The 26,051-nt window shown below is 44.1% G+C and overlaps 1 protein-coding gene across 2 annotated transcripts in view; it reads right to left on the bottom strand.

The window, feature by feature from the left end:
• The window catches only part of Alpk1 (alpha kinase 1), a 111,989-nt gene that overhangs the window by 9,601 nt on the left and 76,337 nt on the right, over positions 1 to 26,051 (bottom strand). The window contains exons 4-12 of one of the 2 annotated variants that reach the window (XM_040751817.1): positions 17,842 to 18,040; positions 13,277 to 13,336; positions 11,509 to 11,595; positions 9,634 to 9,710; positions 8,759 to 8,854; positions 7,359 to 7,463; positions 5,283 to 5,541; positions 3,414 to 3,560; positions 3,022 to 3,175 (exon numbers count right to left, since the gene is read on the bottom strand). In XM_040751817.1, the coding sequence (XP_040607751.1) occupies positions 3,022 to 3,175; positions 3,414 to 3,560; positions 5,283 to 5,541; positions 7,359 to 7,463; positions 8,759 to 8,854; positions 9,634 to 9,710; positions 11,509 to 11,595; positions 13,277 to 13,336; positions 17,842 to 18,040 (1,184 nt within the window). Of the gene's footprint in view, positions 1 to 3,021; positions 3,176 to 3,413; positions 5,542 to 7,358; positions 7,464 to 8,758; positions 8,855 to 9,633; positions 9,711 to 11,508; positions 11,596 to 13,276; positions 13,337 to 17,841; positions 18,041 to 26,051 lie in introns of both variants that reach the window. The other variant, XM_040751816.1, reaches the window with a different exon arrangement.

The raw sequence follows: 26,051 nt of genomic DNA, 5'->3' as shown, positions 1-26,051 counted from the left end.
CTTTCCTTTTTGATCGATTGTAAGATTTTGTTTGTTTTTAAGTAGGAAGTTTTATTGGGGGAAGGTAAGGAAGCAGGAGAAGGGAAGGGAGAGAGGGGAGAAAGAAGAGAGAAAGAGAGAGAAGAGAAGAGAAGAGAAAGAGAAGAGAAGAGAAGAGGAGGGAGGAAGAGAAAGAGACCTGCCTGCCTTCTCAGAGAAATAGTGGAAAGAGAGATGACTGTAGGATTTAAGGTTGTTTCTTTGTTTTCAGAAGTCTGTCTGTCCTTCCATCCATCTATCCATCCATCTATCCATCCATCCATCTATCCTTCCTCCTTCCTTCCTTCCTTCCTCCTTCTTCCTTCCTCCCTTCCTTTGTTCATTCCTTTCTGTTTCTTTCATTTCCCCTCACAGCCTGTTTGAATCCAATATGATTTTTGTATTTGAAGATTGGTGTCTTTTGGCAATTCTGGAAAATAACCAGAAAACTCCTTCTCAAACATTGCTTTTGTTCTCTTTTCTCTGTCATATTCTTTCAATCAAATGTTGTCTCAAACCTCCTCATTCCATTCTCTTTGTTGCTTATACTCAATGACTTTCTCATTTTTGGAGCATCCTGTGATATCTTGGTGCATTAGCTCCCTGGAGTTGGCACAATGAAGCACACAATGGACTCAGATTCTGTCATAGTTCTGAAGCCTGGATGTCCCAGATCAAGAAGCAATAGGGTACTGTTTTCTCTGAAGGCACCAAGGAAAGATCTTCCCTATGCCTACTTCTAGTTTGTAGGATTTTCTTGGCCTGCCTTGAAGCATAACCATAATCTTCATATGTACTCTCAATGTATACAGGCCTACCTCTAAATTTCTTTTTCTAAAGGACAACAGCTATGGTTCTTTGAATAAGAATAATCCTCGCCGGGTGTTGGTGGCGCACGCCTTTAATCCCAGCCCTCGGGAGGCAGAGGCAGGCGGATCTCTGTGAGTTCGAGACCAGCCTGGACTACCAAGCGAGTTCCAGGACAGCCTCCAAAGCCACAGAGAAACCCTGTCTCGAAAAACCAAAAAAAAAAAAAAAAAAAAAAAAAAAAGGATAATCCTCATAAGCTCAGATATTTGAATGCTTAGTCACTAGGAAGTAGAATTGTTTCAAAGAATTAGAAGAATTAGGAGGTGTGGTCCCTTTGAAGGAAGTATGTCACTGGGGGTGGGCTTTGAGGTTTCAAAAGCTCAACCTAGACCCAGTCTCTCTCTCTGCTTGTGGATCAGAGTGTAAAACTCTCAGCTCCAGGATCATGCCTGTCTTCATGCTGTCATGCCTCCTGCTGTGATGATAATGGACTAACCCTCTTAAACTGTAAGCGCACCCCCAATTAAATGCTTTGTTGTGTAAGCGTTGCCTTGGTTATAGTGCCTCTTTGCACCAAAAGAACAGTGACTGTACTTAGTTATAGGTTCACTCTACTCTAGTATGATTTCATCTTACTACAGCTGAAATGGATCGAGTTTCCTCAGTATGAATACTGAAACTCCCACATATGAATTTGGGGTGACACAATTTAACTCATAACACCTCATTTTACCACTTGTATATGGCTTTGGGCAAGTTCTTATCACCACCATGATTCAGTTTCCATGTATGTAAAACCAGGACAATAGTAACACCTACCTCACAGGGCTTCTGAAGATTGGCTGAATTAGTATAAGACATTTCAAATGGAGCCTGAGACCTAATATTATTGCAACATTCAACTGTTTACAAACTGTTTGGAAACAGCCAATTTCTCTATTTTTCTCAGTTTGCACATTATTAAGGTACAGGTGACAAGCAGGGTCAACTTTAAAGGTTCAGGCTTATCCATTATTTATTTTTTATGGATATTAAAAAATACAAATGGTATGAAATTAGATCCCAAGCTCAATGTGGATATCACTCATTTTTCAGGAGATGTTTTGTTCAAGAGTAAAGCCCAATGGAAACAGGACTGGCCAGACACTTGCATCCACGTAGACAATCTCTCTGCTGAGGATGTAGCTCTTTCTGAGTCAGCTCTGTGTAAGGGGCCTCCACACAGACTTCCTCTCCCACCTTTCCTCACTGCATCCTGCTCCAGCCTTCTGTGGCAGGTGACTAGAAGACCGACTAGAAGACCCAGTGATCACTTATATCACTCTGGGTGTGCTCCATCCTTGAGCTTAGAGGATTCCCTTGCCTTTCCTGTTGGCCCTCTGATTTACCTCAGGAAGCACAGCTTAGAATAAGCATCGAGAAACCAGGATTGTCAATCATGCAGGCCTATTTCCTTGGACAGAAGGAAATGAATGATGCCCAGTTACCTGGAATGCCAGAGTGAAAAGTGGTCAATCAACTCGGTGATTCTTTACTATTCTGTTAACAGCCAGCCTCCACCTGAAATCCCCCAGTATACTGAACATTGCTTAGGCCCTAGTCCTGCAGTGAACACATCCCTACGAGAGATGGTCTGTGTACTTTGCATCCTCCATCAATAGAATCTATCCTTATGCTTATTTCAGATCCTTCCTCTAGACCCTAGCCCTGAACTGTTTATCAGCCAATAGAATTCATTCTTGCAGTAAAGGTCACAGGTCACAAGTCCTACTATGTTTAAATGTGACTGTGACCCAAAGACGGCATTGTCTTGAACTTCATTCTTTACCTCTCATGAATCATCCCCACCCTCACAGGCCATGAAACTTGTGTGTGCCGGGGGGGGGGGTTTGCGGGTCCTCAACAATCTATAATTGGCCAAGATCTCTAATTTTCTTGTCTGTACAGTAGGTTTAAAAATGTTTCTCTGGTGGACTTGAGATCATGTATCTACAGCATCCAGATACTCACACGGCATAGTTTTGTGATATATGGGAACTGTTAATCAATTGACTAATGATGAAGAAGGAAGTCAATATCTGAAAGCACACATTTTGGCTATATCTCAATCCTTTCAAAATCACATGAATGACTACTTAAACAAAAGGAAAATCAGCTGACTATGCTGATGACACGCAGGTTTTCTGATAGTACCTCCCCAGAGTTTCCTCTTGATGAAGATAGTGGACCCAAAATGCATTTCTCTGCTTGCCTTTCTTCTTCACTTTCAGGTAGTCCCCTAAATACACCACAGTTTCCTGGGCTGTCCACAACTCAGACTTTTTGGAATATTTTAGCAGCAGTGCATCTGAAAAAGAAATAAGGTTAGACTTCTTTAAGTCATTTTGAACAGGCCTTGGCACCCACTTTGCATGCTCACTGTAGGCTCATGTCAGGAAATTCCATGGCTAGCAAAGCCATTTTCCCAGTGAACCACAAAACGCATCTTTCATGATCAGTGAGTGATATACCAGCACGCTCTTCCAAGGGCTCCCAACAGAAATGTTCTGAAGCCTGGAGCTACAGATCAAAAAGGTTACACTTACTGTGTGCTCTCTGGAGTTGATTGGGCCTTAAAACTCCAGTATTCTCCAGTCTCTGAAGCAGCCAATCATTTGTCACTCCTGCCAGAAGCTTTTCGAAGTCATCAGGCTGTAGGGTGCGAGCATCAAGGAGCTCTTGCCTGCTCTGTCCTGGCAATGAGACGAAAGAACTTCTGCTGGAGTTCAGAAGAGACCATGAACTTTCCCCCTCCAAAGAACTGTTGGAAAAGGCAGGAGATTTCCGCCACCGCTGTAAGGATGAGCTGGAGTTCTGGCTGCACTTCAGCATGCTCCCAAGTTCCTTTCCTTCCTCTGTGGTGCTGAAGTCTGCATAGAGGTCTGAGAAGGGACTGCAGCCACTGACAGAGGAATTTGGCCTCTCATCTCTCTGACCTGGCCTCCAAGCACCTGGCCTGTGAGTGCCATCTTGGCCAGTGGGGTAGACCTCTGTGCTGTTAAATAGTTTGGCCTCCTCAACCTCCGTAGAGGCATCAGGGTCCACAGCCTGGTCTTTGACTGAACTGCCTGTCTTTGCTGAGTCAACATCTTGAACAGACAGATGATGAGAGAAAGTCCTGTGTGTCAGCATTGAATGGTTGCCTTCTGAATACTCCAGTACTACCTGAGAGTGTGGCGGCTCATCTCCTTTGCTTTCTTCTGTTTCTCCTTCCGGGTCAACTAAAGAGGGGCCATCTGTAAATGCAGGCCCTGTGACTCTTTCAGTGACTTTCCCCCCATACTTTCCTCCACAGTGGTCTCTGATGTCATACTTGGCTTCTGGAAAATAACCAATCATTTTACAGGTTTCTTCTTCTTGTACTGAAGGATGTGTGGCCATGTCAGTGAACTTGGCAGAGGTAGACAAGGACCAGGAAAAAGAACCATATGACCGACTGGACTGAAGAGAAGCATTACTGGGTCCTTCATTTCCAATGTCCTGGTTTCCTTCAGGGACTTCTAATAGCTGTACATCCAAGGCCAAGCAAGTGTCTGTTGTGTTGAGAGGAAGGATGGGTGTTAAGGACGAGTGTTTGTGCAACTGACTTTGTGAAGACTCTAGGTTGCGACCTTCAGTTTCCTGAAGAGAGACACCATGCATCTTTGAAAACAACAGGTGTGTAGCTTTGCAGCTTCTGTCGCTCTTGGGCTCCTCAGACATGGCCGTGGAGCACTGAGTGTCCACAAGATGGTCTTCTTTGTTGGGCTCTTTCCTTACCATACCCTCAACACCACAGTTCACTTCCTCCCAGCTTGCAGAAGAGCTGAGCCCTGACAGTTTGCTCCAAGAACTGGAGCTATGGCTGTCACTCAGAGACATGCGGGGAACACCTGCCCTGCCATTGCTGTGGCCTGGCAGCTCAGTCTCAGTCCCCATATCTTGATCCAGGGAGACCCTAAATGCCTCAGAATGGGTCCAGTTTCTCCTCCTTACTCTTTTGAGCTTCTCTTGGTCTTTCTCAGCCATCTGGGAGGAAGCTACACTCCTGCTCTCTTGAGAGCACAGTTTCTCTAGAGAAGTACCCATAGTATCTATGGTGTTTGTTTCTGTTTTCAGAGCAGTGATACACACCTCTGGTTTTGTGTCTCTTTGGTTGCTTTTGCTGTTCCCACAAGTGCTTTCGAATACCTCACATACTGAAGTATGGTGTTGGGAATAGGTTTCAAGAATTTGCTGGAAGTCCACGTGCCCTTGCAAGATAGGCTTATCCAAGTCACATTTGAAACTCTCTGGGACGTAAGATCTATCATCTAAGTTTGGGAAGCTTTGAACTTGTAAATGTCCCTTCACCCGGCTGACAAGAGACATGATTTCCTGAGACAGGGCATCTCTCTCCTGACTTGTGGAGGAAGTGCTAAAGGTGTACAGCTTACCCACGGCTTCCCTGCAGAGCAGCCTGGCCGTGCGGACTGCATCTGTCTCCCCATGGAGTCTGCAGTGTACCGTGGTGAGGCCGAAGGCGGCTTTGATGAAGCTGTGCAGCTCTTGCTTCCCACTAACCGGCTCGCCATCTTTCTTAGTCAGGAGGCCAATCTCAAAAGCCTCTTTGGCGTCACACAGACACACACTTTTCATTGCCGGAGGACAGTCAGTAGAGCAACTGTACGACAATAAGCATGTGCCACGGATATTCTGTGGAAAAAACAAATGCAGGTCAGACATTGTATCTGACTAGATGTGAACCAGAACACACTTTTCTTCCTTTCTGACCTTTTCTTTACTCTTTTTTTTTTTTTGAGACAGGGTTTCTCTCTCTGTAGCTCTGGTTCTTCTGGAACTCACTGTGTAGACCAGGCTGGCCTCAATCTTAGAAAGATCCGCCTGCCTCTGCCTCTCGAGTGCTGGGATTAAAGGTGTGCACCACCACACCCAGAAACTTTTTTTAATTCCTGGAGGATACTCACTTAAAATATTACAGAAGAATACAGACATGCCACAGACACTCTAAAGAAGGTCCATGAATGTTCAGTGGAGGATGTGAGCTTTGTTTCGATGAGTGAGAATGGATGGAAACAGGAGCCATTGACTGGCATGGAATTAAGACATTGTCTTTACGTTCCGTCCTGCCATGAGCCTGACAATTGTGAACTGACCATAACAGAATTATAATTTGCTGTTGTTCATTTTAGCAAATGGTGTATGATGGTTGGGTTGCTCATTTGATTGATTTGAGGAGTCTGTGAAAATTTATGGGAGGCAATGACATTAGGGATGTACGACCCACCTTGAAGGTGGGTTGTACCACCCAGTAAGCAGGAGTGAATTTGGAATAAAAGGAGAAGATGGAAGATGAATGTCTGATAGCACCCGCAGCCATGAAGCTGAAGTTTTTGTTCTTGAGAGCTCCTGGTATTATGATATTTTACCTTTCATCAGTGTTAGAGCCAGTGAACCGCAGACTGAAACCTCAGAAACTGCTAGCAAAAGGAAAACAACAGCAAAATCAAAGCAAATAAAAAGAAAGAATATTCCTTTCTTTCCTTTAGATTATTTCTCACAGTATTTGTATTTGTGGCAGTGACAACAGTCTTACTAACATACAGTCTATACCAGGACACAAACATAATTAATTTCTCTATGCAGTAAGGGTAATGATTTAATTATAACCCAAACAACAGAGTATTGGGGTTTAAATCAATCTGTGTATTGAAACAGCTGACTAAGAGTCATTCCCCTATACCTGCACAGTGCTGGTTTCTCATATGGACACCGAAATCAGTGGATGCTCAAGCTCCTGGCATAAAATGGAATGTGTATGCAATATGCATATATATCATCTGTAGATCACTTATAATATGTAACGCAGTGTCAATACTGCATCATCTAGGAATGACAAGAACACAAGTTCTGTCTGTATATGTTCTCTAAAGAGGCAAAAATTTTGCTGAAGTGTTAGAGTGTGGAACTTGTAGACGTGGAGCTGATCATCTATATTTTTAAATCAACTCATTGTTAAAAGTGATGTGTGTGCTTGTCTGTTTACATGTTCACACACATGCCCATGGAGTCCACAGAGGGTGTCTATTGCTTGGACCTGGAGTTCTAGGCTGTTGCAAGTCCCGTGATGTGGGTGCTAGGAACCTGATCCCTGTCCTTGATCACTGATCCATCTTTTCAGCCTCAAAGTTGACTATATTTCAAAATGAAAGCTTTTGGAATGTTAACCCAAGAGATTTGCATTTAACCGGCATAGAGTAGATCCCAGGAGCATATGTTTTGAAAAGGCTTCTTGGGTGGTTTTGATTGGATGCCAGCCTTAGGAGCCCTTGCTCTGGAACAGACAGCATTATATGCTTGGACTGCAGTAACCTGGCTGCCATCAGGATATAGTCATTCTGACCAATAGTACTCCCCTCGTGTGGAGTCTTCACATAACTGCCAGTGGGGAGCCAGCACCTACTTCAAGGATAGACCTCCCCTCCCCGCTGCATGGGAGAACCTGTGTTTACCACAGCTGTGAGCACAAACAGGGGTGTGTAGGCACTGAAGGCTGCTGCTAGTTTGCAGGCTTCTGCCGCTGACAACAAATGGTGGTCAAACTCCTTGAGCAAGGCCTGTGGGGAAAGAGAATGGAAAGTGGAGCAGTGGGTACCATTTCTCCATTAGCAAAATAACACCCATGACATCCCACTGCTTTTCTTTCAGGATTCTGAGGGAACCCTTCCTTTCATCTGTCAGAACAGTGCCAAGAAAGTCTAAGTGAATCTAAAGATCCCAGAGCATCTGGTGTCCTCTTCTCTGGCTACCCCTATCCCTATCCTCATTCACAGCCCAGAGGGTCTAGCATGTACACCATTTAGGCAAAGTAAACCAGATGAGCCTCTCTGTGAAATGGGAGGCAATTCCCCATTCATGGAAACTGCACATTCTGTCTCCAGACTGACTGATGATCTCTGTGTTGTTCTTAGCAAAGGTGTCTTCATGGCTTCACACCAATGAGGATTCATCCATTCATTTCAGAAACATATACTGGGCACCTCCATGGGGTCAGACGGCACTCTAGACTTGCAACAGTAGACTGTAAGTCTGCAGAAAGCTCTTTTTCTATTGAAGAAACTAGCAGTGCACCAAGTTACTAAAAAGAATGGCAATATTAGACCAAGAATATGGAGCAAATCCTCAATATCTGATTTGAACATCAAAAACATTTGCCCCTAGGTGTCTTTGTCATAACCTGCTCCTCCTCCTCCTCCTCCTCCTCTTCCTCCTCCTCCTCTTCCTCCTCATCCTCCTCCCCTCCTCCTCCTTCTTTCCCTTTTTTCTTCTTCTTTGTTGAGACAAGTCCCTCACTGGGACCTGGAGCTCACCGATTCAGCTACAATGGCTCACTAGAAAGCTCCAAGATTCCTCTATGTCTCCAGCATTAGAATTACAAGCAAGTGCCATCGTGCCTGGCTTTTATGTGGAGGTTGAGGAACAAAGTAAGGTCCTCATACTTATGTGGAAAACACTCTACCAACTGAATTATCATCCCCTGTCACACCCAGAGTAGTTTTGTTTTTAAATTATTACCCTTTTGTCACCAAGTGTGGATACTGAATTTTGTAATATATTGAAAGGAAATATATGGGACTGAAGGTCACTCTGATGATATCCTATCATTCGTTCACTTGAACATTCCAGAGACCTTTTTAAATATTTGATTCAGTGCTAGAGTCTGGGAAGGACAAGATAACTAGGACCCATTATAATTGATCCCATTAGTATAGGAGGGTCTGCGCTCCCAAACCCTACTCTACTGGGAAAGAAGTAGGGTAACCAGCAACGTGAATTGGTAGCCAGAACCAGCATCAGCAGGTGTCCAGGGGATGCCATTCTGAACCATTTATTTTTGACAAATGACAATTACCAAGTTAACCTGTGGGCTGTTCTTAAACTTTTCATAATCTGTTTTGCTCATGGAAACAAAGATGTCTGCCAGTATACCCAGTGATGTGGAAATTCCCTGTAAAGAAAACAAACAAATCAGATTGGAATTCTCTCATCTTATGGCTTACAGTCAATGACTCCATTCCATGTGAACTATCTGCTTGTTATTATCCTATGACTATGACATGGAGAAACTTGAATTAAAGATCGTTGGCTTGAGAGTATTGCATCACAAGGCATGAGGATGAATTAAATATAGCTACTTTGAAGTTGGGCTTTATGGGTTATTGGCATTAATTTATCTAATAATTGGCATGAAAAGAGGTCTCATACTACTCTCTATCCGTGCTGTAAAAGAGGATAGGCCTCACTCAGTGACACAGCTCTGGGAAATGGAGGCTTCGGATCATAAGAGAGCAGTCCCACAAAATTACAGAGAATGACACTGCCAACAGCAAAGCAAGGGTTGATTCTTAGTTTCTTAAAGAAACAACACACGAACAGTTAAAGGAAGTTTTTACTCACTGGACTCTTGGAAAATGACTTTATACATAAGTATCATGGCCATCTCAGCTTTGCCACAGGATCAAGTGAAGACTAAATATGCAAAACGATAGACACAGTGGAGCAGAGAACTCAATTTATAGTTGAAGAGTTAGGAATTATTACAGAAACCTGTCATAGGCCAGGTCTAACTATAACACACAAGGAAGTTCCCACATGTTCCTGGTCCTGTGTTTCTGTAGAATAAGATGGTGCAGATAGAATTGATAAATGATGAAGTTAATTGTGTTATAAAGAGACAACTATCCAAAGACAAGCAGGGAGAGGAGATACTGCATGGAGGCACACAACTTTTTTATCCGGCTGAGGGAGTGCCAAATAGCCTACGACCGAGGCCCATATCAACTTTGCCGCTTCGTACCACATGCCTGAAAAACAGAGGAAGAACAGGGATGGGCTGTTAGCATCTGTGCCTCCGTGTACAGATTTATAGATAATAACTAGATAAGATATATAGCTAGGAAGAAATTAGACAAATAATACATCAGGAACAGTTATTGGCTTCTGTTAGGAAAACTTGGGTTAGATTAGACTGACACAACCATTTGTTTCTTTCCTTTGGTCATATATTGATAACTTTCCCATATCATTGAGAAACTGTAAGAATTACCATACATTTGGTGTCTGTCTTAATTAGGGTTACCATTGCTCTGATGAAACACCATGAACAAAGCAACTTGCACTATTCATCACTGAAGGAAGTCAGGACAGGAACTCAAACAGGGCTGGAGGGAGGAGGCAGGAACTGACAGAGAGGCTATGGAGGAGTCTTGTTTACTGGCTTCTCAGCCTGCTTTCTTACAGAAGCCAGGACCACTGGCTCAGGGATGGCACCATCCTCAATAGGCCGGGCCTTTTCATAATAATCATTAATTAAGAAAAGGCCCTAAAGCCGGGCAGTGGTGGCGCACGCCTTTAATCCCAGCACTCGGGAGGCAGAGGCAGGCGGATCGCTATGAGTTCAAGGCCGGGCTGGACCGACAGCCTCCAAAACAATACAGAGAAACCCTGTCTCGTAAAAACCAATAAATAAATAAATAAATAAATAAATAAATAAATAAATAAATAAAATAAAAAAGAAGAAAAAAGAAAAAAGAAGAAAAAAGAAAAAAAGAAAAGGCCCTATAGGTTTGCCTACTGCTTGACTTATGGAGGTATTTTCTCAATTGAGACTCCCTCCTCTCTGATAACTCTAGCTTGTATCAAGTTGACATAAAACTAGCTGGCATAATCTGTAACACATACATACATAGATATACAGTCTATGGTCATTTTCATTATTTATAAGAATGATAGTTACTAACATCTATTAAAAATTTTAAAACCTGTAGCTCATCTTTTAGTCTAATTAGAGTTTGAAAACTTTGCTCAAAAATTTGTGAGTACTCCTAGGAATGAATGAGTAACCAAAATCAGTGACTAGTCACAATTCACAACTGTGAATTTTGCTAACAAAACAGAAAAAATATTTTCTCTTATTAATATTCTTTTTTTGTTGTTTTGGTTTTTGGATTTTCAAGACAGGATTTCTCTGTGTAGCCCTGGCTGTCCTGGAACTTGCTCTGTAAACCAGGCTGACCTCAAATTCAGAGATCTGCCTGCCTCTGCCTCCCAAGTGCTGGGATTAAAGGCCTGCGCCACCACTGCTTGGTTCTTATTAATATTCTCAACAGTTATGGGATTTTTTTTGTTTCTTGAGCTAGGGTTTCTCTGTATAACAATCCTGGCTTTCCTGGAACTCACTTTGTAGACCAGGTTGACCTTTAACTCACAGAGTTCTTCCTGTCTCTGCTTCCCGAATGCTGGGATTAAAGGCATGTGCCACCACCACCTGGCCTGTTAAGGACTTTTTTAAAACATGAAGTCTCACTATGTTGCCCAGGCTGGCATTAGTCTCCTGGCTCAAGTTATCCTCCTGCCTCAGTCTACAGAGTTGGCTACACAGGTGTACACAGCCATGCTCAGTTCAGTTCCTAATATCCTAAATGTTATTTTCCTCTCAACAGGACAACTAAGGGAGTGTGATGTGACAGTCTTGACAATATATAATAAAACTCCGCAGTAAATTCTTACAGCCAGTCTCTGTGTGTGAGCCCTAAGAGGGATAAAGAATGATGTCAGACAGTACCTAGCTTTTGCAGAATTTAGAGTGATGTCAGACAGTACCTAGCTTTTGCAGAATTTGTCCTCTGATTTGTATACAGACCGACTGCACCAGGACTCTATCACTTTCATTTCTATACAGCCAAGTACCTGAAATAAAAAAGGAAGGCGTTGCCTGGAATCAATAAGGACATGGCTTGGTAAAACAAACCTGTTTTCATAGACGTCTTCATGAACACACATGACTTAGATTTGAGAGACAGCTCCAATGCCCATGACTCCACAGGAGCCAGTTTTTATATGGTCTGCAGCTGTCTTATCACTCCCTAGGGTCTTCATCTGTGACTTTTGTTCCAGGCACCTAGCTGTGCTCACATCATCCCAACTTGGGATCCTCTTCTCAGGCTTCTTAAGAGTTCATCTTCTCTCTCAGATGGCGGATTCAGTACTATTGTCTTGAAGGCTCCCCAGGTTCCTGACCCCAGGTTGTCTTAGCCACAGTGAGACCTCACTGTCTGTGGCTGTCTGGTAGACCTGCACAGGGTCAGTTCCAATCACACAAGATTCATTTGAATACTGAAGGTGATGACTCCACACAGACCAAAAACTTAAGAAGATAATTCATTACCCATGTAATGAGACTTGCTAGGGAGATCTGGGCTGGCACCCAGGCTGGCCATTTGACTGAATGAAGGGAGTTGTGAGTGGCTTTGAATTTTTTGTGGTGGTCATTGTGTGAGGCAGGTAGAGTTCTGAGAAGCTGGGCTGGAGTTTGTGGGCAAGTAGGCTGGCTTTTCAGTTTTGTAATAGCATATATTAATTCTGCAACATAGGAAGTTTGTTATGACATGTCTCCACATGTACACACCTTACCGTGTACTCTATTATTATTTCTATTCTGTTTTGTCAACTGACCCCCTGGGTGGCAAAAGGAAAAAGGGAGAGTAAATGTCAGTGGGAAAGAATAGAGTTGAGCTCTTTCTTCATCTTTCTGTCATACTGCATTATTTTCTTCCTAGTTCCTGTATGTGAGCACATAGGTGTGTGTGTGTGTGTGTGTGTGTGTGTGTGTGTGTATGGGTTTTTCTGGTGTGCATGTACAGTGTAGAAGACAGAACATGTGAACAGTTTGGCTTAGTGCTGGGGGCCACAAATGAAAGGCACGCAGTGAATATTTGTGTCCCAGCCAGTCTTCCTCTTGGTTGATGTCCACAGTTTTCAAGAACCAAGAGTCAGTGCATCTCAGCCCATTGAACTCAAAAGTTTACTGAACAAAACTGTGCTCAACTTCTGGGAAAACGTTTGCTGCCTTAAATGCTTAGAACTCCCAACAAAACCTCCGAAGGTTTAAATGATCTGTTAGACAACTCCTACCACTTCCTTTCATATGTTATTGAATATGAAAAGGAAAGTAACTTCAAAAATAACTTTTTATGAAAGTTGTTATATAGCAAAAAGAATTTCCAAGACACTGAAATACATGAGGCAGTAGGAGCATTCTTCTGAGTCAGAGCCTTCATACCCAAGCCCACCCCACAATCAGGGATTCAGCTGAGCTCTTGTAGGGGTTCACAGATTGTCTGCATTAGCAGTGATTGTGTATTAGTCGAGGTCCTTATAACGAAGCAATGACATACCAAGCACCTTTTGCTTTGTGTTTGAATTTAGAGAAAATGAAAAGAGAAATCAGTAAGAAACTTGGCAGAAACCACTTCATTCCTCACTGCAGACCCAGCCCCAGGTAGTCTCCTGAGTAGCCAACATAGATTGAGCTGGTGTAGACCAGGGAGGGCCTGAGGGACGAATTGCTCTGGAGATGTGAGACACTTACCGGTTGCTCCGTTGTTGGTTATCAGGCTGCTCAGGATGTACTCCGCCTTCAGCAGTTTCCCTGAGAAGAAGCAAGCAGACACCAATGAGTGCAGGCGCCCACAAAAGGCCAGAAGAGGGCATCAGATACCCTGGAGCTGGAGTTATCGGCAGTTGTGAGCCACCTAACATGGGTTGGGAACTGAATCCAGGTCCTCTGCAAGAGCAATGTGTAGTTCTAACTACTGAGCCATCCCTCCTTATCTAATGCTTTTAGTCAAGTCTAATTATATTTCCTGTGTTAGTGACTTGTCTTTTTTTCTTGTTTAAGATTTTTTTTGTCATTTATTTTTGAGTAGTTTTGCCACACTGGATCCAGGAAGGGCTTAGGATTGGATATACTCTTTCACTGAAAAAAATATGTTTTGTCTCACTTCTGGATCTCCTCAGTCTTGGAAATTCTGTTAGGCATTCGTGTGTGTGTGTGTGTGTGTGTGTGTGTGTGTGTGTGAGAGAGAGAGAGAGAGAGAGAGAGAGAGAGAGAGAGTATGTGCGTGTTTTCTCTTTTAGCTTTCAGACTTCTTCACATTTTCTTTAAATTCAATGTTCAATTCCGTGTCTTTCCCTCCTGCTGTTAGTGCTGTTGCAGGGATGTAAGTCAGGAGGTCAGGGCTGAACACCTGGGAACCTGCCTTAGGAAAAGCCTTTTTGTTTCCAGGCTGTTACCAGTTACATAGCGAGAGGCACAGGGGGCACATGGTGTTAGCTGGTCCCTGGCTCCCCCAGTGAGCAGCGTCAGCTCCAGACCTTCAGAAGCAGAACACATGTTTCCTCACATTCCCAGCGTGCCACAGACATGTGGAAGGCAGGCAGCACTGCCCGGGAGCACCATTCCCAGCGTGCCACAGACATGTGGAAGGCAGGCAGCACTGCCCGGGAGCACCGTTTGCTGTGACTTTTGAAGAATGGATTGAAGGGAGACAGAATGAAAACCAGAGTGAGCACTTAGAAAACTCGATTGCCACTTGCCAGGTAATTGCATAGCTTTTGAAACTTGCTTATTTTTTAAATATTTTTTCTTTTTACTTCACTTTCCTAGCCAGTTATTTTCTTGCCATGTCCTCAGTGACCGTTCTCAGCAGTTGCACATCCTCCTGAGCCACGAAATGCATGAAGTTCAGTGCACCCGACCCGTGGGGAGAGCTGCTGGGCACACTGGCTCTCTCTCTAGAGGTCCTCAACCTTCCTACTGCTGCACCCCTTTAACACAGTTCCTCATGTTGTGGTGACCCCCAACCATTAAATTATTCTCATTGCTATTTCATAACTGCAATGTTGCTACTGTTATGAATCATAACGTAAATATCTGATATACAGGATATCTGATATGTGACCCCAAGGTTGAATAAGCTTTCTTGAAACTTCTGCACAGAGGCTGGGAGGAGTCACTACATCCCCTTTCATAGCCTTGCAAAGCTTTAAGAATTCTGTCTTTCGACTATGGACACCCCCATGGAGGGCCTCACCCTCCCTGGGGGAATGAGGGGATAACGGGGGGGGGGGTTGGGGGGAGGGCACGGGAGGAGGGGAGGGAAAGGGAGAGGGACCTGGAACTGACTTGTGAAGCAACCTTGTTTCTTATCTAAATTTAAACTGGAAAATAAAATAAAAAAAAAGAATTCTGTCTTTCACTGGACGTTGGTGACACATGACTTTAATCCCAGCATGCTGGAAGCAGAGGCAGGTGGATCTCTGTGAGTTTGAGGCCAGCCTGGTCTACAGAGTTCCAGAACAGCCTCCAAAACAATACAGAGAAACCCTGTCTCAAAAACAAAACAAACAAACCAACCAACCAAACAAAGAATTCTATCTTTTGAGGGGTCAAGACTAGGCTGGTTTAACCCACAGAAACAGATGACCTGAACAAGGCGGAGCTCTTGGACCCCAGACTGATGGCTGGGAGGCCAGCATGGGACTGATCCAGACCCCCTGAATGTGGATGTCAGTGAGGAGGCCTAGGCAATCTATGGGGCCTTGGGTAGTATTTATCCATGGCATACAATTGGACTTTGGCTGCCCATCCCACAATGAGGGATGCTTTCTCAGCCTGGACTCTTGGGGGGAGGGCCTAGGCACTGCCAAGGATGAAATGACAGACTCTGGAGATCCACCATGAAGGGCCTCACCCTCCCTGGGGAATGGAGTGGAGATTGGGTGGGGGGCTGGGGGAACTGGTGGGGGGGCGGGGGAGAAGAAGAGGGAGAGGGAGCTGGGATTGACATGTGAAACAAGCTTGTTTCTAACTTAAATTAAAAAAATTACAAAAAGAAATCTATCTTTCTGCACCTATTTTTAATCATGTGACTCAGGGTCCCATCCTCAGTCTCTGCACAGAGATTCAAATCCCCATCCCTTCCCTTAGGACTATGTCTAATGCAAATGCTGCTGGATGTGTGTTGTGAGAAGTAGTCTAATGCTCTGACCCTGAACACCCATTATGTCGCAGACACTTAAAAGCCTTTACTGCACAGTATTTACATGTTTGTAATGAGGGAAGGTTCTGTGCTGGCTCAGTCTTCCATCTTTACGGATGTCTGTGCCTTTGTCTCCACTGTGGCTTGGAATATTTGTTTCCTGATCCAGAGTGAGCTGAGCAGCAGGCCCAACGGGTCTTTTCTTGTCTCCCTGACACCTGCTATTTAGATATCTGCAATGTATTTTGGGTGGAAAGCTGCAAGGACTTGATTGGAGGGGATCTCAGTTGCACTATTGTCTTCTCACCTTCTTTACCCTGTTTGATGACTATAGTCCCCCATTCTCTCCCCGGGTACTTCCTTTGCGTGACCCAACTCTAAATACTCCACACCCACACATACATACCCATTGTACTCAAATGCTGTGTAGGTGTACAGATATTTTAGGGCAGGTGTTTATAAGAGTCAGCCCTGTGGCTGCGTGTTTTAGTTGCTCTCATGGGAATGCCTTTGAGCAAAAGACAAGCTCAACTGTTGAGAAATAAGATGCTGGACTTTTATTTTAGACTCAAGAGAGCCAAGGAATATACCTTGCACGGTGACATTAAAGCGTCAGTAGGAGAAGAGCCCTGGATCACCAGTGTTACAGGCACAGCCGCAATAATGACAAAGCAAGGCAAAGGAACGACTAGGGGTGTAGCTCAGGGCTAGAGCACTTAACTAGCAAACATGAAGTCATGGGTTCTATCCCCCCAAAAGGTAAAAGAAAGAGAAGAAAATTTGACAGATTAGTTGACTGTATGAGAAACAAAGCTGTCAACACACCTGCCTATCGTTTGACCTCTCTTTCCATACCACAGCCTAGCTACTCTGCATACGCAAAATAGCAAAATACGCAGCACAACTCTCTTGCAAGTGCAACTCAATGGGAACCTGCATTAAAACTCTGCTGCTGCGTGGATCCCACAGCAAGCTCTTCTCATGCCACTGCCATTGGATGCCGCTAGGTTTCCCTCGCGCCTCAAACACCATTAATGCATTAGGGACATCCGAAAGAAGATGTTTTCCCTATGTTCAGCCTTCTCTAGGGTTACTCTGGAAAAGTCAAGAGTAAGTCACAGGCATAATTTATTTACAGTTAGAAGAATTTGCCAGGGTGGACTTGAGCTCTTGTGGTACTTGGACTGACTGGAGGCTTTCACATGTGCGAGGCTTTACACTGAGTTGTATTCCAGCCCTGATCTGGAGTTTTCAAAAGGCAATCTCTACAAGTCCATTCTGTCCCTTCTGCATCAAACAACTGTCCCATTTAATGTAGTTACTGAAGTTCCCTTTCAAAAGAAATGAAGAACCCAGCACAGCACAGACTTACCAAAGTAACCAAAAAACTGAAATCAAGCAAAAAAAAGAGGGGGCTGGTTATCTCTGAGAGGGCGATTTCACTTCTCTTTTCATACTTTTTTGCTCTGCGTTTCTACATTTGCAGATCACGGGTAATTTAAATACTTCTAGACACTGTGTGGGAGCGGGCTGCGCTGTCACATACCCAGCCCCCACCTCGCCCCAACTCCCCTTCTACGGCTTAAGTTGGCCTGTCAGCCTCAGTTTTCATTTCATTCAAAGTGACAGGGGGAAAAAAGATACCTTCAGCCCTAATCAGGTACTGTACCGGTGCTCTCAATGATGAAAACCCCTCAAATTGCTTCAGTGGGCTGTCAGCTCCATTGTCGGCTTAGTCAAGTGGCCCTACAGAAAGGAGACAGGAGAGCTAAGAGAAAAGAGTCGATTTCTAATCAGCTTTTAAAGGCCCTTGGTCAGAAGTATAGCGATTCAGATGCTCCTGTTTGAAAGCAGCGGGGCAGATTTGTTAGCAGACAAAGGCCCCAATTAGTATTTTCCACACCCTTTCACAATTTTCTCTACTGCTTTTGGCTCTGAAACTCTTTACGCCAGGCCTTTGTGCCTGCCGAGAGGCGGGAGCAGGGGCAGCGCGGGCTGGGGCCGCAGAGGTGGCACCCACCGGTGCCCGGTGCCCGCGAGGGCCTGGAGAGGTCAAGTAGATGGGAGTAAACGGGCTAGGGACCAGCCGGCGGCGCCAAGGGATGGAGCCCACCTGAGTTGACGGAGATCCGGGCTTGACGGATGACCACCTGCGGGGCGATGGGCGTTGCAGGCTGCAACTTGTGCAGGCCTTTGGCGACCTGCAGGAGTTTTCCCGAGACGTCGAGTCCGTACAGGAACCGGTCCATCAAGAAGACAATAGCGGCGGCGGCAGCGCAGTCCCGGACAAGGATGGAGGCTCGCAAGGCCGCCTGCAGAAGCAGCCACAAGACACAATGAACCAACCAGAAGACACCGCAGGTCCCCAAAGAAGGCTGCCCTGAACCGAGCCTAGCCGTCTAGGTACTTTTATTTAAAACAACAACCAAGCTTGTGGCTAGTGGGAGAAGTATTCTTTAGTACGTGACAAAATCATAAGAAAGAAAAAAAATAATTAAGAAAAGTTCAATTCTGTTGATAAAATAGTTTGGTCTTCATTGAATTCCCCTCCTCTCCATGTGTAAAACCATATTAATAGGAAATGCATATTTCTTTTTAAATAAAAACAGTTCAAAAGTGGGGCACAGACTAAAAGTATGTAATTTCCTCACTCCTTACTAGTTTTATTTCCACTTTCCCCTCGTCTCCTCTTGCTCTTATTCTCTCTAATAACAATTTAAGTAAAACTCCTGAACAGGTGTGTCCCCTTTTACGAATACATAGACATTAATTGATTCTTGGTCATGCCTTGCCTCTTTCTGTCTGTCTGTCATTAATGCCTGGCCTCTTTCTGTCTGTCATTAATGCGTGGCCTCTTTCTGTCTGTCATTAATGCAGTCACACTAGACACACTGTTCTTGGCCTTCCTGGTTTAGGCATCATTGCATCAGGGAGAGCTTTTCACCTCTCTCTCTCTCTCTCTCTCTCTCTCTCTCTCTCTCTCTCTCTCTCTCTCTCTCTCTCTCTCTCTCTGGGAGAGACAGAGAGACAGAGACTGAGAATTTCATATATGCATACAATGCGGTTTGATCAAATCCACTCCCCTTACCCTCCTCAGTTTCTCCTGCTCCCCACTCTTCCTTCACACGTTCTTTTTAAGCCACTGAGCCCACTTAGTGCACATGGCGTAGGAAAATCCAGGGAAGCATGTTCAGGGAGTACATCCCTGAAGAAAAGTTAATCTCTCTGCCCCACCAGCCATCTGTCATCAATAAATAGCTCCTCAGCTGGTGACATAACTGCGTGATTCACTTACGCACCCACGCTGGGATTATGGCTAGCCTGATCGTGTGCAGGTCTTGTATGTGTAGCTAGAGCTGCTGCGAGCTCATCTTTGCAACACCATTGTCATGTGCAGCAGATACCGTATCATTGCAGATGCCCACTGCCTCTGGCTCTTACACTCTGTCTTCCTCCTCCTTCTGAAATGATCCTTGAGCCTTGGGGGTAACTGTCCCATTTAGGTCTGAGTACATTGGCTTGGCATTCATTTCAGCTGCTCTTCAGGGCAGAAGGGAGCCTTTCTAGTAGAGGCAGAATGATCCTGTGTTGATTGGTCTGTGGCAGGAGCAGGTCCAACAGGAAGAGTATCTGGGCAGACTATGGATATATGTGTTTGACACAAGCTGGCTTGAATTCCTGATCTTCCCTCCTGCTTCAGCTTCCCAAGCGTTTTCATTGCTGATATGTACCACCACATCCACCCCTAATACATGTATTTTAACTAAGAAACAGTACACTAGATCAAAATTCAAATTTGATTTTTATTATCCTGTTAATATAAATCACATATACATGTTCATAAACAAATGGAGAAAAGAAAATAAATACGACTTGAAAGTGTAACTTAACATGTGTGCACGAATACACACACACAATAATAAAAATGAATCTTTAGGTTTAGAACATCTCGGAATCATTCTCATTGAGAGAAAATGCCCTCTGCTTTGGAAACCTTCACAGCAATATCTCTGCAGAGTTTCAACACTGTGCTGTGGTCTACACCTTGGACCATCATGCCCACCCAAAATGGTTTCCATGTGAGATACTGGAAAGTGGTAAAACTTTTTTGGTGATAGAGCTTGGTGGGAGGCCTTGTGACATTGGAGGTGTGTTCTTGAGGAAGGCTATCACCCTTGTCTTCCTTATTTTGGGGGGGGCATGAGTGGAGCAGTTGTTGTCCAGCGTCATGCTTTTGAGCATGTCCATCAGAAGTCTCCTTAGCACTAGATCAGATGAGCTGTGGACCAGAACTTTCAAAACTGTGAAGCAAAACAACACTTTTCTATTTGTGAGTTATCTTCCTGTTATTTCCTTAGAGTGGTGGAAAGCTGACTAAAACAATTAGTATATTTCTAAGTATACTAGGCTAAACATTTGCTTCTCATCCATGCAGAGCTTTAGTTATTTTAGAGTTTAGTTTATTTATTTACTTGACTTGATTTCTGGTTTATATTTTATCCAGCATTGCACAGAAAATAACATTTATGCACAAATGTGTCGTGTGTGTGTGTGTGTGTGTGTGCGCGCGCGCGTGCACGTGCGTGCACACATGAGCAATCATGGATCATGCAGTGCCTACCAATGACAGCTCATTAATCATCAACTCATTTACTCACATGAAAATGATAATCTCTAGTTAAATTGTCTTGCTATCTTAAATTTTCATTGCTTTTACTGTGAAAGAGATGTCAGTCCTTAGTAGACAAAATCTCCACCTTTATCTCTCCACCTCTTCTTTTTTATTAGCTTACAAACATCTCTCCCTGTCTTACTGTTTCCTTCCTTGTAGTGGGACATCAACCATTACAGCATTTCTGGCTTCTATTTATTTATTTTACTGCATGGGAGACAGAATGACTGTGATCAGAACATTTAGTAAGAATAACTGAGGTCTTTGATTATTTTCCTTTTCTCTCTGGAAAAAGCTGTCTAAAGAAAACTGATTCTTTTCTGCTCTTCTATACCTGAGGTCTCCCCATAGGAAGCACATCCAGGGGATGCTCTATACCCCGGGTCTCATCTGGCAAGCCTATATAGCAAGGCCCTATCAGGGATGTTCTGCTTGACCAAGTGATTCCTGTGATTATGGAAGTCTGTGTTAATTGTGCAAGCAATATGGCAGATCTCCTATGCTCCAATATGAAGCTTTACCATCCAACCTGGTCTTTGTCAGGGTTAAAGGTCATACTTAATCTCTTGTTCCAGGAGAGATGGCTCAGCTAATAAGACCACTCACTTGTGCAATCTTGAGGATTTGAGTTTGGATCCACAGCCCTCACCCCCCAAGCCAGATGTGGCTGTGTTCACCTGTAACCACAGCACAGAGGGTGACAGAGTTTAGGGGAGACAGGTAGATTCTAGGAGCTCATTGATTAACTAGCCTTACTGAATGGATAGCTCTAGGTTTAATAAGAGATATTTTCTCAACAGAGTAAGGTGGAAAGAACACATAAGCTACACATACACACCACACACACACACACACACACTATTTCATATTTTATTGGCTAAACTTTTGTGTTATTTCCCAATTTTCTCAGAATTCAAGAAGGGAGGAGGGATTATTTATTGGATATTCTTAAAGTCCATGGGGTTAACACTACCTTTCTTTTCAAAGTCACCATAGACCTTGTCCCTGCCTTTGAAGTAACCACGTATTTTGATACTTGCTATACTTCTCCATCCCTAGCCCTGACCACATTGGGGCAAATCCAAGAGCAGCCATGTGACACCCAGCCTTGAATCCCCGGAAATGAACCTCTCACTCTGAACTGAGGCATGTAGCTGCAGGTGGAAGGAAGAATTTGTTTTATCGTGTGTGTGTGTGAACCACACGCATGTAGGTACCCACAAAAGCTAGAAGAGGCACCAGATCCCTTGGAGCTGGAGCTACAGGCAGAAGTTGTGAGACACCTGGCATGGATGCTGGGAACCAACTCAGGTTCTCTGTAGGAGCAGTACTTTGTTGTTGTTGTTTTGTTTTGTTGTTTTTCATCAGGTTTCTCTGTGTTGCACCCTGACTGTCGTGGAAATCACTTGGTAGACAGGACTGGCCTCGAACTCACAGAGATCTGCCTTCTGAGTGCTGGGATTCAAAGGCGTGTGCTGCCACCACCACCTGGCAACACTCATTCTTAATAGATGATCCATCTCTCCAGCTTCACACCTCCCTGCTTACCATCTTGAAACTACATTTCTCCTTTATTATTCCATCATCACCTTCAAGATTATGTACAGTCTTCCGTGAGTTTATTTGACTGAGCCTCCCTTTCTTCCAACCAAAAGTGGCAAGCTACAACTGAAATGCTATTGAACTTTTATTTCTCAAGTCAACAATCACTCTGAGAAACAAATTTCACAATGAGTGCAGTCATCTCAACGTCCTAAAGCACAGATCCAAAGATAGAAAAGCAAGTTGACTGTTTGATGTGTGCCCAGGTCTGTCTGGTAAGGCCAGTGTCTGAGTGAGAGTCCTTCCTGTGGGCACCATGTAAGCCCTGTCCTCTTCTTGGCAACTTTCAGCTACTGTCTATGGTCACAGGGCTTGAAGTTTTTCTTACTGCTGGCCCTTCATAGTCTGCTCAGCACCACTCTCTTTCAGCTAGCACATTTCTCTGTACCTTGGAGGATGCTCAGTGATGTACTCTCATGGAACATTCGAGTGTACACTGCCCCGCTGCTCCTATAGTTCTGCCCCCTTCTCCTCGGAGTCCATTTGTTCTGCAACTGCCCCCAGGTTTGGGGCAAGCTGCTTTCCAGATGTGGTCCTCACTTTTTTCCTCATCAATAATAGTGGGCTTCATCTTTGTGGCAGCATCTAGTTTCTGAAAAAATCCTTTTGTACTGTCTTACTAATAATTGCCTTAAAATTTAAATTAAAAAGGGAGATGAGAGGCTAAGTGGTTTTTAAGGTCACAAATCAAATGCATCAGAGATAAATGGGAATCGATTTCAATTCCTATCTCTTTCAACATTTACTATCACAATTTTAAAGTGTAAAATTCAGTTATGCTAAAGACACATTTTTTTAATCTCAAGAATTTTAAAGACCAAATTTAATAACTCTTCCATTGCTGAAAAGCACCATTCTATTCTCTGTTTCTAAAAATTTGTTTGGTTTAGATATCTAGTGGAATCATAAAGCATCGGTCTATTTGTGACATTATATTTAGTGTGATGCCTTCACATTTCATCCTTGTAGGATATGACAGAATCCCTTCCCCCAATAAGAGTGAGCAATATGCCTCTGTATTCATGTACCACGTGTTTATTATCTAGGTGAATTCCTCCTTCACTATTGTGAATGGTTCTGAGATCAACCCAGATGTGTGGTATCTCTGCACATACATGTATGTGTCTGTACACATTTGCACATGTGTTTTTATGTGTAGATGCTCACGTGTGTACAGATGTGAATGCATTCGTGTGCCTGTGTGTGGAGTCCAGAGGTCAACAACCTACATCAGTTATCTTTTTAAAAAATTTTTTTAATTAGAAAAAAGCTTGCTTCACATGTCAATCCCAGCTTAGATCAGTTAGCTTCCTCCTTGTTCTCAACCTTATTTTTTTGAGGCAGGATCTCTCCCTGAATCTGGAGTTCAGTGACTGGTTAGACACCCTGACCAGTAAATCCCAGGGATCCTGCTCCTTCCTGCTTCCTCCCTCTCTACGTGCTTGGTTTTTTTTTTTACATGGGTGCTGTGGATCCAAACTCAAGTCGTCTTTAGGTCTCAATCAACCTGTGTTTGTTTAAGTCCTGTCCTTCTCAGAGCACAGGACAACATGTTCTGGAAAGCCTCAGAAGAACAGATCCCTAAACTAGCTTCAAGAGACTTGAACTGCTTTATAGAACAAAGCTTAAGAAATCCACAAAATAGCTGGGCAGTGGTGATGCATGCCTTTAATCCCAGCACTCGGGAGGCAGAGGCAGGCGGATCTCTGTGAGTTTGAGACCAGCTTAGTCTACAAGAGCTAGTTCCAGGACAGTCTGCAAGCCACAGAGAAACCCTGTCTCAAAAAAAGAAAACCAAAAATCCTCAAAACATCTCCCATCCAATAAGATAAAATTTACATGGGCTAGAGAGATGGCTCAGTGGTTACAAGCAATTGCTGCTTTTCTAGAGAACCTGGGTTCAATTTCTAGGACCCACATGACAGCTCATAACTGCTTACTACTCCAGTTCCAGGGATCCGACACCCTCACATGGACAGATATGTGCAGGCAAAACACAATGCATATGAAACAAAAAGTTTTTTAAATTTTACATTACTAGCCTGAAGTTACCAGTTGCAAAAGAAGTTCTTTCTACACAGACAATCTACAGAAAGTAATCCATCCCTAAATGATAGACAAGTCATGACAGCTTTATTTGATAATGTTTCAGGAGTAAAAATTAGATATTCAAATGCAAGATATAAAAATCATTTAAATCAAAAGTTAAAAAATATATAACTCTTGAGATGATGCCACAGCGTTCTGGGACTCTTTTGTTTGCTGAGGTGTTGGGGATGGAATGTGGGGCCTCAGGTGTGCAAAGGGAGCCCTGCACCAAGTGAGGAGATCTCTGCTTGCGTTTGTTTCCTAGCTTTGGGTGGGTTGCCCTGGCAAATGATTTCACCTCGCCAACATGATGTTTCAGAACCAAGGAAATTCTCCTTCAAGTTGTTCCGCAGACTGTGGCTGCCTAATAAATGATGTGAGACACCTTAAAGGAAAACAAAAATCTGTCACTCAACCCACTCTCTTATGTGACAAAGTATGGAAAAAGGCATCAGCAGCAACCCCTCCCCCCCCACACCCCTAAGCTCTAGTAAGCTGAAGTGGAATTTTCAATACTCAAAACAGAAAAGACCGGCCGAATCTGTCCTTTTTCTCTAAGAAAACGGTAAAAACATCTCATGTGTTTTCATCCCTTCATCAACTTAGGACTGACGCTTTCAGAAACTAGGAAAGAAAACGGAAGCTGCACGGTCTGTCTCGGAGTTCACTGAGAAAGTGGGGAGCTAGTTCTTCAAAGGGACCCTCCCAGCACTGTCGTGCGCATGCGCGTTGCTTTTGGCTGTGGCCGAGGGAGGTTGGGGGGGAACCCCTCCCCCAGCACCTGTAGACGCATTCTGCATCCCGCACGAACACGCCATATATTTGAGCAGGGAACATTGCCTCATCTATTTTCTCCCCTTCTACTCTTAATAGGTTGGAGCACAAAAGCCCGGGAGAGGGTGACCTGCCAGACAAAAGGGCCTTTGAGTTCCTTAGAGAACGAGACTTGGAGGAGGATGGAAGGAATCCAAGTGGCCCTATTATTTCCACTTGCACTAATTAGACATTTTTCTGTCAGCTATTGAGCACTGCTGAGAGGCCAAACTCACTGAATTCTTTTCTAAAGTGTTTACAGAAGTTTGCATCTGTTTGTGTCTCTTCAGGAGGAAAATAAGCACTTCAATAGCATTGTGCAAAATCTAAACGAAGCATCCTATTCTGGAGGCCCTGGCGTCCCCGCAGCTGCATAATTTAGCTCCGTTCGGGGCCCGAACCTCTCGCATCTCCATCCAAAACCTATGATGCAGAGTACAGGGAAGTCAAGTCGGGAGACTGGGCTTTCATTTACTCTGCCTCACTCCTTTGAAGCGGCAGCGTGCTGTGTCCTACGTGCAGATTTGGGTGGTGTGGTTCTTGAAGCCCTGCTTTCTGTTTCTACCCGCTCTTGGAGAAATTAATACCCACTTTCATTTGCTGCCAAGTGAGGGGACAGTGCATTCCTCAGCAGCGAGGCAGAATACATCACCCTTCTGGGAATCTCCCCACCCCGTAGGGCAGGGGGTAGCGGGCTCTCTGACATGAGAAGGGGAGAATGAAAGAGGCCGGGGTCTGTGGTAGGGAAGGGACACTACGAAATCTCCCTGCGTGGCAAAATGTGCCTGGGTTGCGCACAATTAGATTAACATGAAAGGGAGCCCCTTGCCCTTCCCACCCCCCCAAAACTGAAAGAAAAAGAAAACAACACACGCGAGCGAGCACACACACAAACCCCAACTCACAGCCAATACACTTTCGAAAACCATATTGGTTCCCAAAACTATGGATAGTGGTTGTCGGCTGTTGTTGTTTGAAATTTTAGACCCATGACTGAGCTGCCATCTCTGGGACCTGACAATATGATCATATGCCAAAACAACAGAATTTCCATGTTGTTGGGAAACCAGCAATGTTATGTTCCGAAAGGCATGAGAATTCCATTCCTTTCTCTGTCCTCACAGACTGACTTCAGGGGAGACAGAACA

Source organism: Mesocricetus auratus, unplaced genomic scaffold (assembly GCF_017639785.1).
Source record: "Mesocricetus auratus isolate SY011 unplaced genomic scaffold, BCM_Maur_2.0 Super-Scaffold_100009, whole genome shotgun sequence".
NCBI lineage: Eukaryota > Metazoa > Chordata > Mammalia > Rodentia > Cricetidae > Mesocricetus > Mesocricetus auratus.
Note: the sequence above shows the minus strand (reverse complement) of the source record. Positions and strands in the feature narration are given on the sequence as shown.